A 16,951-nucleotide genomic window follows, 5' to 3' on the forward strand; every position below is an offset into this window, starting at 1 on the left:
TTGTTGTTGTTTTGCGGTACGCGGGCCTCTCACTGTTGTGGCCTCTCCCATCGCGGAGCACAGGCTCCGGACGCGCAGGCTCAGCGGCCATGGCTCACGGGCCCAGCCGCTCTGCGGCATGTGGGATCCTCCCAGACCGGGGCACGTACCCATGTCCCCTGCATCGGCAGGCGGACTTCTCAACCACTGCGCCACCAGGGAAGCCCAGTGGTTGAGTTTTAACAATGATCATGGCGTAAGTTGACAAAACAAGAAGATGGTGGATCTTGACAAATATGAGAAGCAGGCTAATTATATTTCATAGTTAAAGAACTTAAGGAGACTAGTATAGCACTGCTGCTTCAATTATCAAACTCATTAAAGCTAAGGGTTGGGGAAACTGCCATTCAGCATAAATGGAACATTACTTTTTAAAGTTCTAAAATAAGAATTATGCACTTTTTCTTTTTTGTTAAGACGCAAACAGTATTTATAATGATCTTTCCCCTTTTACTGTAAAGTTTGAATTTTCTGAACTAAATGCAGGATTGAATAATACGTATTTTATTTTTTTATTTTTTACTTAAAAAAATTTATTTTTATTTTTATTTTTTTAAATTTTTTGCGTTACACAGGCCTCTCACCGCTGTGGCCTCTCGCATTGCGGAGCACAGGCTCCGGACGCGCAGGCTCAGTGGCCATGGCTCACGGGCCCAGCCGCTCTGCGGCATGTGGGATCTTCCTGGACCGGGGCGGGAACCCGTGTCCCCTGCATTGGCAGGCAGATTCTCAACCACTGCGCCACCAGGGAAGCCCAATAATACTTATTTTAAACGGCTGTTTAAAGTTGTTTACACAGGAAATATTAAAGTGTATGAACAAAGGAATAAATAAAACACTGATAGCAGAAACTTAATTTGGGTTTTAAATTAAGATCATGAATCCTGTTGAGACCTTTAGTGCATCAGAAAACCTTGAGAATATGAACTATAGCCTAATACATTAAAAAAAATCATGTCACCTAATTGAATTCAAGTTTGAATAAAATATTCATTGTCATCTTTTGCCACTTTCACACAAGATAAAAATATGTGACAGCAAATAGCTAAATGGGTGAGCCACAGAGTGTTAGAGTCCAATATGCTTTTGAGATATACACATACAAATACACACATATACTGGTCCTAAATGTCTGCCTCCTGCTGTCTAGTCTGACCCATTTAAGCTATATCTGGAAGAGTCAGAACTCTTTTGCATCTGGCCCTGAAGTCCATGCAGTGTGAAGGACTTAGAGGCATGGGCACGGCGGGGGCAGGGGGGGAGCAGTGGCAGAGAAGAAAGGAGTGGCAATTACATTAAAACTGATTCTGCTACTTTGTGTCATAGTTCCTAATTTGAAAAACATTACAGGGCCAAGAGACTGGATTTAAAAAGAGGAAATTGATTACACAATTTAGGCAATGGTTGGGATCCTGGAAAGTCATAATAAAAATATTTAAAGTAAAAATTCTCTAAAAAGAACGTTGGTGAGGATGTGGAGAGAAGGGAACCGCTTCTGCACTGTTGGTAGGAATGTAAATTGGTGCAGCCACTATGGAGAACAGTATGGAGGTTCCTCAAAAAATTAAAAGTAGAACAACATATGTCCACTTCTGGGTATTTATCTGAAGGATAAATTTTTTTTCCACTAACTGGAAAAGATATTTGTATCCCCATGTTCACTACAGCATTATTTATAATAGCCAAGACATGGAAACAAGCTAAGTGTCCACTGATGGATGAATGGATAAAGAAAATGGGGTTTATATACAATGAAATATTATTTAGCCATACAAAAGAAGGTAATCTTGCCATTTGCAACAACATGGATGGACGCTGAGAGTATTATGCTTAGTGAAGTAAGACAGAAAGAAACATACTTTATGATCTCACTTATACATGGAATCTAAAACAAAAAAAACCCCCAAACCCCACTGAACTCATAGATACAGAGAACAGACTGGTGGTTGCCAGAAGCAGGAGGTGGCGGGGGAGAGGGGGAGTGGAAATGGGTGAAGGTGGTCAAAGGTACCAACTTCCAGTTATACAATAATAAGTCTTAGAGATGTAAGGTAGAGCATGGTGACTACAGTTAATAATAATATTGTATATTTTAAAGTTGCTAAGAGGGTAGATCTTAAAAGCTCTCATCACAAGAAAAAAATAACTGTGTGGTGAGGGATGTTAACTAGATTTATTGTGGTCTAAATGATATTGATCATTTTGCAATATATACAAATATTGAATTATTATGTTGTATACTTGAAACTAATATAATGTATTATATCAATTATATCTCACAAGAAAAGAAAAAGAGACAATGAACAGCCAGTTGAAAAAGTCAGATATAAATGTATGTGTATATACAGCTTTATCACGAACAGTAAATAGTTTAGGAGAAAAATGTGAAGACATAAAATTTTTAATTTATGAAATAAACACATCAGTGACAGTGTTGAGCTGAGACAGAGACATTAACCTACAACTATTAGCTACATTACTCATTCTCTGCATTCTTATAGGAATTCTTGCTTACAAAGTCTTGTCCTTCTCTTTGATAGTCTAGATCTAGCATATTTTATGTGATCTTGCTGGTACTGTCAAATATTTTTGATTGTGTGTTCATTGAAGGAAAGCACATGGCCATAGTCAGTAGTCTATTTGCCTTTAAAAACAACAGCTTCCATTTTTACTCCACTGGAGGTAACTTTTGACATGTTCACGAGAGACCCTTTCTTTTTCCACTAATGACTTCATAAGTAAGTTAACATTATTAAATTGTGATGTTGGCACGTAAAGAAGGGCCAAACGCAAGCTTGCAGTCATTAACCTCAGAATATCTGAAAAGTTCAGGGTCAAGGAGGCAGATGTTGCTTAGCAGTCAGTTTTCAACATGTTAGGTAGTAGCGTACTTCCTGGCAGAACTCCACTCCTCAACTTCTACTGCCAGGTCAAAACCCCCAAATCTAAGGTTAGGATATCTATATATCTATATCTATATCTATATATACACACACAAAAAATATATACACATACATATATATTTTAAAATTGAAGTACAGTTAATTTACAATGTATTAATTTTAGTATACAGCAAAGTGATTCAATTATATATCTATATTCTTTTTCAGAGTCTTTTCCATTATTGGTTATTATGAGATATTGAATATAGTTCCCTGTTGTATACAGTAGATCTTTGTCGTTTACCTATTTTACATATAGTAGTGTGTATAAGTTAATCCCAAACTCCTAATTTATCCCACCGCTCCCCAAATATTTATATAGTTTTAAAAGAAATGTTAATTTCTGTATTATTTAGCTACAAAATACATTTATAAACAAATTTTAAATTGAGAGGTAGGAAAAAAATTAGTGGAATGTGGAAATGGCCTAAGAAAAAATTTCCTATTCTGGTTCTACATTATTAATAAAATAATTTCCAATTTTTCTATTAGGTCATTTAGATGAGTGTTTTTCTAATGTGAGAAATAATACGAATCCCTAGGACTGACAAAGTATTTTTTAATATTACCTACAAATATACAAACTTGAAACTAGATATAAACATCTTATAATACAGTATTTATTCAAAAAGAGCCAAATATAAATGGACCCAGGCATTTCAAACCTGTGTTGTTCAAGAGTCAACCGTAGTTTCAATGCCCTAAAAATCCTCTGTGTTCTGACTGTTCATCTTTCCCCCTCCCCTCTACTCTGACAATGACTGATCTTTTTATTGCTTCCATAGTTTTGACTTTTCTAGAATGTCATATAGTTGGAATCACACAGTATGCAGCCTTTTCAGATGGGCTTCTTTCACTTAGTAATATGCATTTAGTCTTCCTCCATGTCTTTCGTGGCTTGACAGCTCATTTTCTTTTTAGTGCTCAATACTGGTCTACTGTCTGAATGTACCACAGTTTACTTACCCATTCACTATGGAAGGACATCTTGGTTGCTTCCAAATGTTGGCAATTATGAATAAATCTGCTATAATGATAATCTGTGTGCAGGTTTTTGTGTGAACATACATTTTCAACTCCTCTGGGTAAATAACAAGGAGAGTGATTGCTGGGCTTTTGTTAGTTGCAGCGACGTTTCAGTGTGTGGGATTCTCATTGCACTGGCTTCTCTTGCTGTGGAGCACAGGCTCTAGGTGCATGGGTTCAGCAGTTGTGGCTCGCGGGCTCTAGAGCTCAGGCTCAGTAGTTGTGGCGCATGGGCTTAGTTGCTCCATGGCATGTGGGATCTTCCTGGACCAGGGCTCGAACCCGTGTCCTCTGCATGGGCAGGCAGATTCTGGATTCTAAACCAGAAAAAAGAGGGAAGCCCTCTTTTTGTTCTTTTTGACAGTGCCTTTTGTAGAGCAGAACATTTTAATTTTAATGAAGTCCAGCTCATCAATTCTTTCTTTCATGGATCATGCCTTTGGTGTTACATCTAAAAAGCCAAGGTGTTACATCACCAAATCCAAGGTTATCTAGATTTTTTTTCATGTTATTCTAGGAGTTTTATAGTTTTGCATTATATATTTAGGTCTGATACAATTTGAGTTAATTTTTGTGAAGGCTGTAAGGTTAGTATCTAGATTTTTTTTGCATGTGGATGTCCAGTTATTCCAGTGCCATTTGTTGAAAACACTGTCCTTGCTCTACTATATTGCCTTTGCTCCTCTGTTAAAGATCAGTTGACTATATTTACATGGGTCTATTTTTGGAATCTCTATTCTGTTCCATTGATCTACTTGTCTATTCTTTTGCCAATACTACACTGCCTTGACTACTGTAGCTTTACAGTAAGTCAGTCCTCTGACTTTATTCTTCTGTAATACTATGTTGGCTATTCTGAGTCTTTACCTCTTCATGTAAACTTTGGTGTTTTTTTTGGCTGAGTAGCTTGTGGAATCTCAGTTCCCCAACCAGGGATTGAACCCAGGCTATGGCAGTGAAAGCCCAAAATCCTAACCACTAGGCAACCAGGGAATTCCCCTTCATGTAAACTTCAGAATCAGTCTGTCAATATCAACAAAATAACTTGCTGGGATTTTGACTGTGATTGCATTGAGTCTATATGTCAATTTGGGATGAACTAACATCTTGACAATACTGAGTCTTCTTAACCAGGAACATGGAATATCTTTCCATTTATTTAGTTCTTTGATTTCTTTCATCAGAGTTTTGGGATTTTCCTCATATAGATCTGGTAGATATTGTTAGGTTTATACCAAAGTATTTCATTTTGGGGGGTGCTAATATCAATGTATTGTGGGGTTTTGGGGGTTTTTTTTGCGGTATGTGGGCCTCTCACTGTTGTGGCCTCTCCCATTGCGGAGCACAGGCTCCGGATACGCAGGTTCAGTGGCCATGGCTCACGGGCCCAGCCGCTCCACGGCATGTGGGATCTTCCCAGACCGGGGCATGAACCCATGTCCCCTGCATTCCCCTGCATCGGCAGGCAGACTCTCAACCACTGCGCCACCAGGGAAGCCCCTGGTATTGTGTTTTTAATTTCGAATTCCACTTGTTCATTGCTGGTATACACTATGTATTAACCTTGTATCCTGCAGCCCTGATACATGATCGCTTATTAGTTCCAGGAGGGTTTTTTTGTGCGTCATTTTTGGGGGATTTTCTACATAGAGGATTATGTCATCTGGAAACAAAGACAGTTTTACCTTCCTTTCCAATCTGCATACCTTTTTTTTAAGGTTTATTTTTTATTGTTAAGGTTTATTTTTTATTGTATTGACTGCATGGCACGGCATGTGGGATCAGTGCCCCAACCAAGGATCGAACCTGCACCCCCTACATTGGAAGTGTGGAGTCTTAACCACAGGACCACCAGGGAAGTCTCCCAATCTGCATACCTTTTATTTCCTTTTGCCTGTTTTATTGCATTAGCTAGGACTTCTAGTATGCTGGTGAAAAACAGTGATGAGTTGGGACATCCTTGTCTTGTTCTTGACCTTAGTGAGAAAGCTTCAAGTTTCTCATGGTTAAGTACAATATGAACTGTAGGTTTTTTGGTGGATATTCTCCATCAAACTGACAAAGTTCTCCTCTATTCCTAGTCTCCTGTGAGTTTGTATCATGAATGGGTATTGGGTTTTGTTAAGTGCCTTTTCTGTATGTTAACATGATCATGTGATTTTTCTTACTTAACCTGAATGTGAAATGATGGCTCTCAGCTGATTTTTTCAATGTTGAACCAACCTTGCATACTTGGAATAAATCTCACTTTGTTGTGGTGTACAACTGTTTTTATACATTTTTAGATTTGATAATATTCATTGAGGATTTTTACATCTCTGTTCATGAGAGATACTGATCTGTAGTTTTCTTATAATGTCTTTGTCTGGTTTTGGTATTAGGGTAATTAGAATGAGTTAGAAAGTACTCCTTCTGCTTGCATCTTCTGAAAGAGACTGTAGAGAGATGTTATAATTCTTCCATAAATGTTTGGTAGAATTTAGCAGTGAACCCATCTGGGTCTGTTGCTTTCTGTTTTAGAAGGCTATTAATTAATGATTCAATTTCTTTAATAGATATAGGCCTACTCAGATTGCCTATTTCCTCTTGTACAAGTTTTGGCAGATTATGTCTTTCAAGTAATTGGTTCACTCCATCTAGGTTATCAAATTTGTGTGCATAATATTCTTTTATTATCCTTTTAACGTCCATGGAAACTGAAGTGATGTCCCCTCTTTTGTTTCTGATATTTGCAGTTTGTGTACTTTTTTTTTTTTCCTTAGTTAGGCTGGCTAGAGATTTATTGATTTTGTTGATCTTTTCAAAAGACTAGTTTTGGGGTTCTTTGAAAACACGAAATCAACTGAGAAAATCAATTTCACCGATTTGTGCTGTAATTTTTATTACTTCTTTTCTTCTGCTTGCTTTGGATTTAATTTGTTCCTTTTCTGGTTTCCTAAGGTAAAAGCTTAGTTGATGATTGCTTTTAGGTCTTTTTCCCACTAATATATGCATTCAATCTATAAATTTCCTAAGTACTGTTTTTGCTGACTTCCACAAATTGTGATAAGCTGTGTTTTCATTTTCATTTAGTTCAAAATATTTTAAAATTTCTCGAGATTTTTTTTGCTTTGACACATAACACATGTGTCAAAGCATATTTAGAAATATGCTGCTTAATCTCTAAGTATTTGGGGGATTTTCCAGCTGTCTTTCTGTTACTGATTTCTAGTTTAATTCCATTGTGATCTGAAAGCAGACATTGTGTGATTTATTCTTTTAAAGTTGTTAAAGTGCTTTATGGCCCAGAATGTGGTCTATGTTGGTGCATGTTCCATGTGAGCTTGAGTAGAATATGTATTCAGCTGTTGTTGGATGAAGTAGTCTATAAATGTCCATTATATCCGGTTGATTATGTTGTTCAACTATGTCCTTCCTAATTTCATTTTCTATGTGTTGCCTTTGTTTTTGTCCCCATTTTTATTTTCCACTCTTTTACTGCCTTTTGTGGTTTTGACTATTTTATGAGATTCCATTTTCTCTCCTTCTTATACATTAGTTGTATTTTTTAAAACTTTTTATAGTGGTTGCCCCAAATTTTGCAATATTTATATTTACTTAAAATATACCACTTTCAAAACCACTATACCACTTCATAGGTAGTGTGGGTACTTTATAATAAAATAATCCTAATCCCTTTCTCCCATTCCTTGTACCATTTGTTATTCATTTAACTTATATATACATGTATGTAAACATACATAATCAAATACATTGTTGCCATTATTATCTTGAACAAATTAATTGTTAGATCAATTAAGAATAAGAAAAATAAAAGTGTTTATTTTACCTTTACTTATTCCTTCTCTGATGCTCTTCCATTCTTTTGTATTGATCTAGGTTTCTGACCTATTATCATTTTCCTTCTCAATGAAGAGTTTCTTTTAGCATTTCTTGCAAGGCAGGTCTACTGCCAACAGATTCCCTCAATTTTTATTTGAGAAAAATCTTAATTTCTTCTTCACTTTTTTTTTTTTTTGTGGTCCTCGGGCCTCTCACTGTTGTGGCCTCTCCTGTTGCAGAGCACAGGCTCCGGACGCACAGGCTCAGCGGCCATGGCTCACGGGCCCAGCCGCTCCACGGCATGTGGGATCTTCCCAGACCGGGGCACGAACCTGTGTCCCCTGCATCGGCAGGCGGATTCTCAACCACTGCGCCACCAGGGAAGCCCCTTCTTCACTTTTGAATGATAATTTTGTAGGGTACAGATTTCTAGTTGAAGGGTTTTATCTCTTAACACTTTAAATAGTTTACTCCATTTTCTTCTTGCTTGAATGGTTTTTGAGGAAAAGCTGGATATAATTCTTATCTTTCCTTCTCTATAAGCAAGGTATTTTTTCCCTCTGGCTTCTTTCAGGATTTTAAATTTACTGTTGATTTTCTGCAGTATGAAAATGATGTCCCTAGTTTTAGTTTCTTGGGCATTTATTCTGTTTGGTGTTCTCTGAACTTCCTGGATCTGTGGTTTGGTGCCTGACATTAATTTCGGAAAGTTCTCAGTCATTATTGTTTCAGTATTTCTTCTGTTCCTTTCTCTCTTCTCCTTCCAGAATTCCTGTTACATCTATGTTACACCTTCTGTAGTTGTCCCCCAGTTTTAGGATATTTCTTTTTTTCAGTCTTTTTTTCTCTTTGTTTTTCAGTTTTAGCAGTTTCTACTAAGATTTCCTCAAGCTCCGAGATTCTTTTCTCAGCCATGTTCAGTGTAGTACTCAGAGGCATTCTTCATTTCTGTTACATGATTTTTGATTTCCTGCACTTCTTTTTGGTTCTTTCTTAGAATTTCCACCTCTCTGCTTACATTGCCCATCTGTTCTTGCATGCTGTCTACTTTAGCTACTGGAGGGAGCTCTTAGCATCCTATCATAGTTTTACACTTGATCTTAGCCAAAAGGCCGAGAAGCGATACTATCATAGTTTTAGATTTGCAGTCTGATAATTCCGACGTCCCTGCCTTATCTGAGTCTGGTTCTGATGCTTTCTCTGTCTCTTCAAACTGTTTTTTGGCTTTTAGTAAGTCTTGCAATTTTTTTTTGATAGCCAGACATGATGTATTGGGTAAAAGGAACTGCTATAAATAGCCTTTAGTAATGTGGTTTTAAGGTGTCAGGGGAGGGGAAGGGCTCCTTAGTCCTACAAGTAGGTCTCAGTCTTTCAGTGAACCTGTGCCTCTGACTGTAGACTTCACATATGATTTTCACATATGATTTTCAGGGACAGGATGGCTAGAGTGGGCTGCAGTATTCTTCTTCCATGTAGAAGGCTAGAGCAGTTGGAGTTGGGTTATTTCCCTTTCTCCAGGTCAGTTAGGCTCTGATAAAACTCCAGCAGGTTAAGCTCTGGTTAAATAGTTTCTCCTGAGGGCAGACTCTGTTAAAAACAGAATGCTCTGGTGTATTTCAAAATGGTTCTTTTCCTCTCTCTGTGCCAGAAGCACAAGGGAATTTTTCTGATATTCACTGTTAGAACCTGGTTGAGCTCCTAGAGGTAAAATTCATAAAAGTGTGGGGACCCTGATGAGTGGGTCCTTTGGAGTTTTTATCGCTCAAATTTGTCCACCCTGAGCCTCCAGCGAGTCATCAGTTATAGTTCGGTTTCCCTACCATGGCACTGGTTCTCACAGAGATTTGTGCTCTTGATTTCTGCTCTGGTTAAGTTGTGACTCTCTGTATACACCTGTTGGTCTCTTCAATTTGGGGGGCAGCAGTTTACCCATGACTTCACCTGACAGATCTAAGAAGAGTTGTTGATTTTTCTGTCTGTTCAGCTTACTTGGTGTGAGGACAGAGTGGAGACTTTCAGTTTCTTACATGTTGGACATGAAACTGGACGTCCCTTGCACAGGTTTTTGGAGTTTACTTTGCCTACTGTGAGCTCTGTGGGAACTTGATTCTTCCACTGCTTTTCCCTTATTGAACTACTGCAAATATGGTATACCACAATGCTCTAGCCTTCATTTGGCATGAAAAGATCATCAAGCAAACAAGCCTACTCTGTTCCTTTCTCAACCATTAGTAAATTATTATATTACTCTGTCATACTATACTGTATTCATGTCAAATTAACACCCTCATTTAGTAAATAACAAGAAATTAGTCTTGTTTAATGAAAAGTGTCTTTTAATTGCAACTACCACTGCAAAAGAAAGGTTCTGCTTTATATCTACTGGTACACTAGTAAATATGGATTCTGACATTTGGAGAAGACAACTGAACTATCATCAGACCTCTATCAATACATTAAAAGGAATTATTTAGTACCAGTGTTACTATAACTTTACAATGCTATAAAGGCGGCACTGGAATCTCATGTCAGTAATTGGTTACAATATGGTCATCCAGATTATGCAGAAATGTGTATGCTAATTTCTAAAATTATCATTGAACAAAACACAAAGAGTTCTTATAGAGAAAATGGAAAAATTCCTAAGAATAAGTCCTGGTTTGAGAAAAACTGATCCTATGTTATGGAAATGAAACCCTTTTGTCTAAAGTTTCAAAACAAAATGGTTTAATGAATAGGCATTCATTTAATGCTGCTTTAGTCTCTTTTGAAAAAAACTATAGACTTATATCACTTACCTCAATGCATGGCATTCTCCCAGAAAAATTAGCAGCTGTGTAGCCAAATGTGACATTTGCTATCAGCTTAAGTCCTAGCTGACGTGCATCGAGCATTCGTGAAAGGGCTCTGTCTTGCTTGTAAGCCTTCATCGACTGCTTCACCATCAGTCTAGTCTTCAGAATCTCTTCGAGCATTCTTGGTAGCACACCCTTTCTTACTGAAGGCTATCATAAAGGAAAAAAAGAATGTTTAAATCCCTTAAACATTATAGATTTAGACAATTAAGAAGGAAGCACAAAGTATAACAATGGCCAACTGTCATGAACTGAAACATACGAACAATAGCATGGCCACAGGACGAGTGGCCATCAATATAAAATCATCACATTTTCTTTCTTTTGAAGAGGACTTTTCTCCTAAAACGTTCCTGTAATGTTTATAAATCTAATGTAGCACTACTATGTGAGTTCAGAGACCTCCAGGGAGGAGGATGCCAACTAGTACATAAGAGACCATATAATGAGTTCAGAGGGAAATTTTGTCAAAACTCTGATCCAAACCCCCACTCTTTCAGAAAGACACACGGGATTTGTATCACTCATAACAAACCTCAGTTTTTAAAGATCTCATCCTAATGACCCCACACAGTAATCTGCATGGAACTCCATTTATCTACCTTGGAAGAATGAAGAGCTGGGTTGACTCTGCTGACATTCAAACCTGCAGTTCCAGGGACTCTAGGTATTTCAAATCTGATGCTTAGACCACTAAGCCATCCCCTCCGGCCTATATTTATTAGCAATCTGGAAGAGGGGATGAATAGTGAGGTGATAAAATTTGTTGATGCCAAAAAAAAAAAATCATTTGTATTAATCAAGACTAGGGAGAATTTATGAGAACTCCACTAGGAATGAAAACCACAAAACAGTATTAACTCTGAAGATGATTCACAGACACGTGCAAGGTAATGCATGTTGGACTGAACAATTAAAACCTCAGGAATAGGATAATCACACTCCTGAATATTAAAAAATCTAGTTTTCATTAAGCTTTACACATTGGGTCAAAATGTAGATGCAAGTTCTTAAAATGCTGTTAAAGGGAGATAAAATAATAAGCTGGTAGATATGTGACAATGAAAACATATTGTAACCTCTAATTCATTCTGTGTACCTTCTGAAGCAGCCATAATATTTATATTAAGACATAATATATGTTATTATGTTAAAATGTAATATTTTCCAAAATGGACTATATCATGAACTCACTTGGTAGAAGTTATCCTCATATCTAAATGGCTAATTTTACAGTACTCTTTAAACACAGCATCCTCTTACTGGTAGAGAATGATGATACTTTTGCTAAGTACACCAGAATGAATTTGAGGGCTAGTGGGGTCCATGCTACCACCACCAACCACCCTACCATCCCACGATTCTAGTACAGACTCACTGCTAAGGAAATAGAAAAGAAAGGAATGAAGTTGGCATATGAGAGGCAATATAATCTTCTCCTAGATCTCTTCCTACTTGTCTTTATTCATTTATGAGGCTTTTTAAGTTTCTTTTGAGGGGAGACAAGGGAGAGAAAAAAGGGACTCTGTTATTAGTTTGGGTATCTTCTTAAAAAATGCAATCAATAAATACATTAGAATATCATTATTTCTAAGGCAGTCTTAATTTAAAATATATAAAACAATTAGTAAAGTATACACATGAAGGCAGTTTTAATCTTTATAAGTTAACATTGTTGTGATCATCAAATAGCTACTTAAGCCTGCCAAATTCTAATAGAGGGCAGAAGGTATATAGGCACATTTATTTCTTGCAATAGTTCATTAAAAACTAAAATCTAATAATTAAAAGATTTTAAACCTAAATTCATGCAAAACAAGATTACTATTTTTTTTAAAAAAATGATTAAAAAATTTCTTAGAAGACTCTCTATATCTTTGACTTTCTGAGATAAGATATTGAAGCATTCTTTTTTTTCTTTTTTGGTATTATATGCCAACAACATCTAAACGATTAGCTCTCCAAAGGTTAAAACACAGTTGATACCTTTCATTTATAATAGAGTATTACCTTGACAAAAGCTATTCCATTGGGGGACACTGTGATATCGTGCCTAATTTGGTAAAGTAAATCTGGAGGTACTCTTAGAGAGGTACAGCCAAATTTGAACTCATCATACCTGTTAAGAAAAACAAAAAATTAAGCAAATGCTTTCTCAAATCACAGAACAGAGATTCTAGGCAATTTTAGGAATCTTTCTAATTCTATTGGAAACTCATTTTTAAACATCTAAACATGAATTAATAATATACTTAGTAATATGTTTGTTTAGTTACCAAATAGCAGTTCTTCAAATATTAGAAACATTTCTTAAATAGCACTATCCTAAAGTACATGGGAAAAATCTATACTAAAATACCACATTTCAGCTCAACATATGACCACCTTACACTAAGTTCCCTAAAAAAAAATTTAAGCCTTAAGTAAAAAGACTGCAACTAACTTTTCCAAATTCCTGTTCTTACTAAAAAGACAATTATCAATACAATTTCCATAAAAGCTTTCTATAAGGAGTGAATATAATACTTCACACTAAAACTATATAACACTTGGTTTTAAATACACAGAAATCATTATAAAGGAAGACCGTGTTCTTCTTATGAGAAAAAATTTGGTTGACATGAAAAAATAAAATCTAACATTTGGCAATTTAACTTTTTTTTTTTAGAAAACAAACTATTTCTAAGAAAAGTCAAGAGGAGGTCATAGCTGAAGTTATAAGATCATAATCCTCAAACTGTTCCACTGAAAAGTGATTTATACCAACAAATTAAATATAACTCTTATTTAAAAAGAGACCATAGATATACACGAAGATAGAACAGATAAAATTGCAAGGCTGATCATATTCACAATCTTCTTCATTGAGTTATTCATCCATGATGCTCAATCAGTCATACAGTGATCCATGTTAATTAGTAAGGTAACTATAAAGAGCAGACTAGATGTGCTACAGCCCATTCATCTTGCTTGTAAGGGCAGTCTCATGTACAAAGTCTAATTTTAGTAAGAAATACAAAGTACAACAAAGTAATTATAAATATGAAAAAAAACTTACTTCCCCAAGTTTTCCACATGGCCAAGGCAGGTGGAGAAACAGTAGTTGTATGCAATCACAATAGAAGGATACAGTGACTGGAAATCCAAAACGAGAACAGAGTTGCTATAGAAACGAGATTCAGGCTCCATAATTAGAGGAACACACTGTGGAGCTCTCATCTGGGATCTCTGCTGTACACTAGGTGTCACAGGAATATAGTTCATTGGTTTAGCAATACGCAACATCATTGATTCCACACGGTACTGCAGGCAGAGAGGTAGAAGTAGGGAGAGAAGAAGAAACTTAAATACAAATATACTGGTCTTTTGAATATGTGAAAATCATTTGGGGGATGTTTTGCTCTTCAAGATACGGCTGTAAGACTTTTCTTACAACACAGTTACATAATGTTGGTTATTTAATCAGCTTTCAGGTATCAGAAGGGAACCCTTCGTAAGTCCTTTTCCTATTCCCATAACTTATAAAAACTGCAAAATATGTCAAATAACTTACACAATAAGTTATTTTTGAAAAGACAGACACTTAAATTTCTTAAATTTAATATTTAAAGATAGCAATATCATAATAAACAGATGTAGAAGAGACAGTTGTACAATTTGACAATTTCATTAAAAAAGTTGGCCAATAATCTTTGACAAATTTATTTGGGAAAATTAGAGAATGGGGGTCAGGACACTTGAGATGGATAAATGTTATCTCAATTTCCCAAGAAGGAACACAGGATTCCAAAACTGAAAGGTAGGTTAATACTGCAATACAGTATTAATCAAGGTTAATCAAGCAATTACTGATTGTTTATAATAACTGCTATAAAGCAGACGGTTTGTAGTTTAGAAAAAGAAAGCACTCACAAGAACCAGCATGGGTTCACTGAAGTATTCTCATGTGGTTTTAAAGTATCTTTGCCTTTCATTATAAGCCAGATCAAATAGTTTTTAAAACTTGTGGGAGTATAAATAAGTAAAATAAATAGCTTTATAAGCTATTTAATAATAGCAATAAAATTAAATACAGCAACAGGTAATGCCAAAGTAGTTAGCGCTCTAGTTTTGCTATATTTAGTGAATTGGTGGATTGGAGGAATGTTATAGACATAAAATAATTAAAATAAAAGATTTATGAGGTTAAGGAAACTAAGCGATTTAATGTAGTATCCTGGATGGCTAGCACAGTGTTTATTTAACACACTAAAAGTATTCAAATAAACATTTGTGGAATAAAAGCATGAAACCATTTTCAGCAAGGCATTTAAACAAAAATCTTTCATTATATCCTTGGGAAACTGGTTTGAAAGAGATGACTTAAATGGCTTCCAAGCTCCCATTTTTCTTTAACGTTAAAAAAAAGTGATATAGCCCACTTATGTTGATTCCCAAATCCTCCTCCTTCTTTTTTTTATATTAAAGTTATCTGCTGGGAGTTGGAACAGCCAAAAGTAGGAATGTAAAACAAAAGAGAGGTAGACTTTCTTTGCCGCATCCCCAGTTCTAAGCAGCCTTTCAAATCATCCCTAATCACACTGACAGTATTCAGGAACATAATACCATCCTCAAGGGCACAGCCATTTATTTTCTTATTATCATGCAAAACTCAGCAGTGGCCAAAAAGTTCATGTGGAGAAAAAATTAAAAGCGGAGCTGTAACAACAACAACAACAACAAATCAAATCACCTCAAACATCTCAAAAGTACGTATATCATTCACATAGAACTTTCAAGTGTGCAAGAAAATTGATTTCCTACCTGTGAACCCCTTGTCAGTACATGCAAAAACTGAATGCCAAAAAGTCTAGCCATTTCACTGGTTTTCCCAATCACGTCCAGCTGTTCTAACATTTGGAGATTTCCACGGACACGGCTAACGTAATGATCAACCATTTTCCATCTGTTAAAAGAGAATCCATGCTATGAACGTTTGGGAAAAATTTGTATACTTGAAACTAGTACTGTTTTCATTATGTCAAAAACTACCTATTAAAAGTGAGGTTATTTACAGAGGGAGTCATGATTGAGCCTTTAGCAAAGTATGTTAATAAGTTAAACATTAGAAAATTTCAGATATTTCAAGGGCATAAAACCTAGTGAAAATATGTAAAGTTTAAAATAATGCTTGTGATAAGGTGGTAAGACTAAGGATAATTATTTTCAACATTTTGCTTGATTTTACTCTATTTTTATTATAAAAAATTAACATTGTCTCTTAGATGCCACTGCTAATGATGCAATAATTATACAATTATAATTATGCTATCTATAGGCTTTTAAAAAACATGTAGGCTTTGGGTTATCATTGTTAATATCAGTCTAAAAAAGTATGCACTGGTGTCTTATGGAAAGAAACAGTAATGTGGTGAAGATTTAGAAAAATCAGGAAAATAATTTTAATGAGACCATACCGTGGCATAAATATATATGTCAAATCAGTATTTCCTGTGAAAATACAAATATTCTGTTGATTTAAACCTTGAAAACCTCTTTACCCTACTTTTTTTGTTAAGAAAATAAGCAAACAACAACAAAAACCTTCACCAAAGCCATGAAAGGAAGTTTTGATTTAATATTTTGTTATTAAAATGTAAAAATTATCCAAAGGTATATGATAAAGAATAAAATTTATTCATTTAAGGAATATCAAGATGCAAATATATTGTAACCTTTAATTATGTGGGTTTTAAAACAATATAGTCACATAATATAGTTCAATAAAAAGTTTAAAAACCTGTTCCTATGACACATGACTAATCCGTACATAAAAACTAGAGAATGAACATGAAAAGAAAAAAAAACTTCACCCTATAATTAAAAACACTCCTTACAAGTGTTAGTGAGGATGCAGAGAAATTATAACCCTTATACACTGCTGGTGGAAATGTAAAATAGTGCAGTTGCATTGGAAACAGTCTGACAATCCCTCAAATTGTTAAAAATACAGTTACGATATAATTGACCAATTCCACTCATAAGTATATATCCAAGAGGTATAAAAATGTTCACCTACACCAAAACTTGTATACAAATGTTCCTAACAGCATTTTTCAGAGTAGCCAAAATGTGTAGGTAACCCAAGTGTCCATCAACTCATGAGTAAATAAATAAAATGTGGTATATACCCACACAATGGAATATTATTTGGCAATAAAAGGAAATGAAGTATTGACGCATGCTACAACATGAATGATTCTGGACAGTATATGCTAAAAGAGGCCA

General features: G+C 35.6%; 1 protein-coding gene across 3 annotated transcripts in view; it reads right to left on the reverse strand.

Moving 5' to 3' along the window:
• Positions 1-16,951, reverse strand: part of REV3L (REV3 like, DNA directed polymerase zeta catalytic subunit) — a 190,605-nt gene that overhangs the window by 21,240 nt on the left and 152,414 nt on the right. For all 3 annotated transcript variants that reach the window (XM_059083580.2, XM_067011663.1, XM_067011664.1), the window contains 4 exons: positions 15,488-15,629; positions 13,743-13,987; positions 12,695-12,803; positions 10,628-10,834 (listed from right to left, as the gene is read on the reverse strand). In XM_059083580.2, coding sequence (XP_058939563.1) covers positions 10,628-10,834; positions 12,695-12,803; positions 13,743-13,987; positions 15,488-15,629 — 703 coding nt within the window. The remainder of the gene's footprint in view (positions 1-10,627; positions 10,835-12,694; positions 12,804-13,742; positions 13,988-15,487; positions 15,630-16,951) is intronic.

The sequence above is a fragment of the Kogia breviceps genome, chromosome 13, assembly GCF_026419965.1.
Source record: "Kogia breviceps isolate mKogBre1 chromosome 13, mKogBre1 haplotype 1, whole genome shotgun sequence".
Taxonomy (NCBI): Eukaryota; Metazoa; Chordata; class Mammalia; order Artiodactyla; family Physeteridae; genus Kogia; species Kogia breviceps.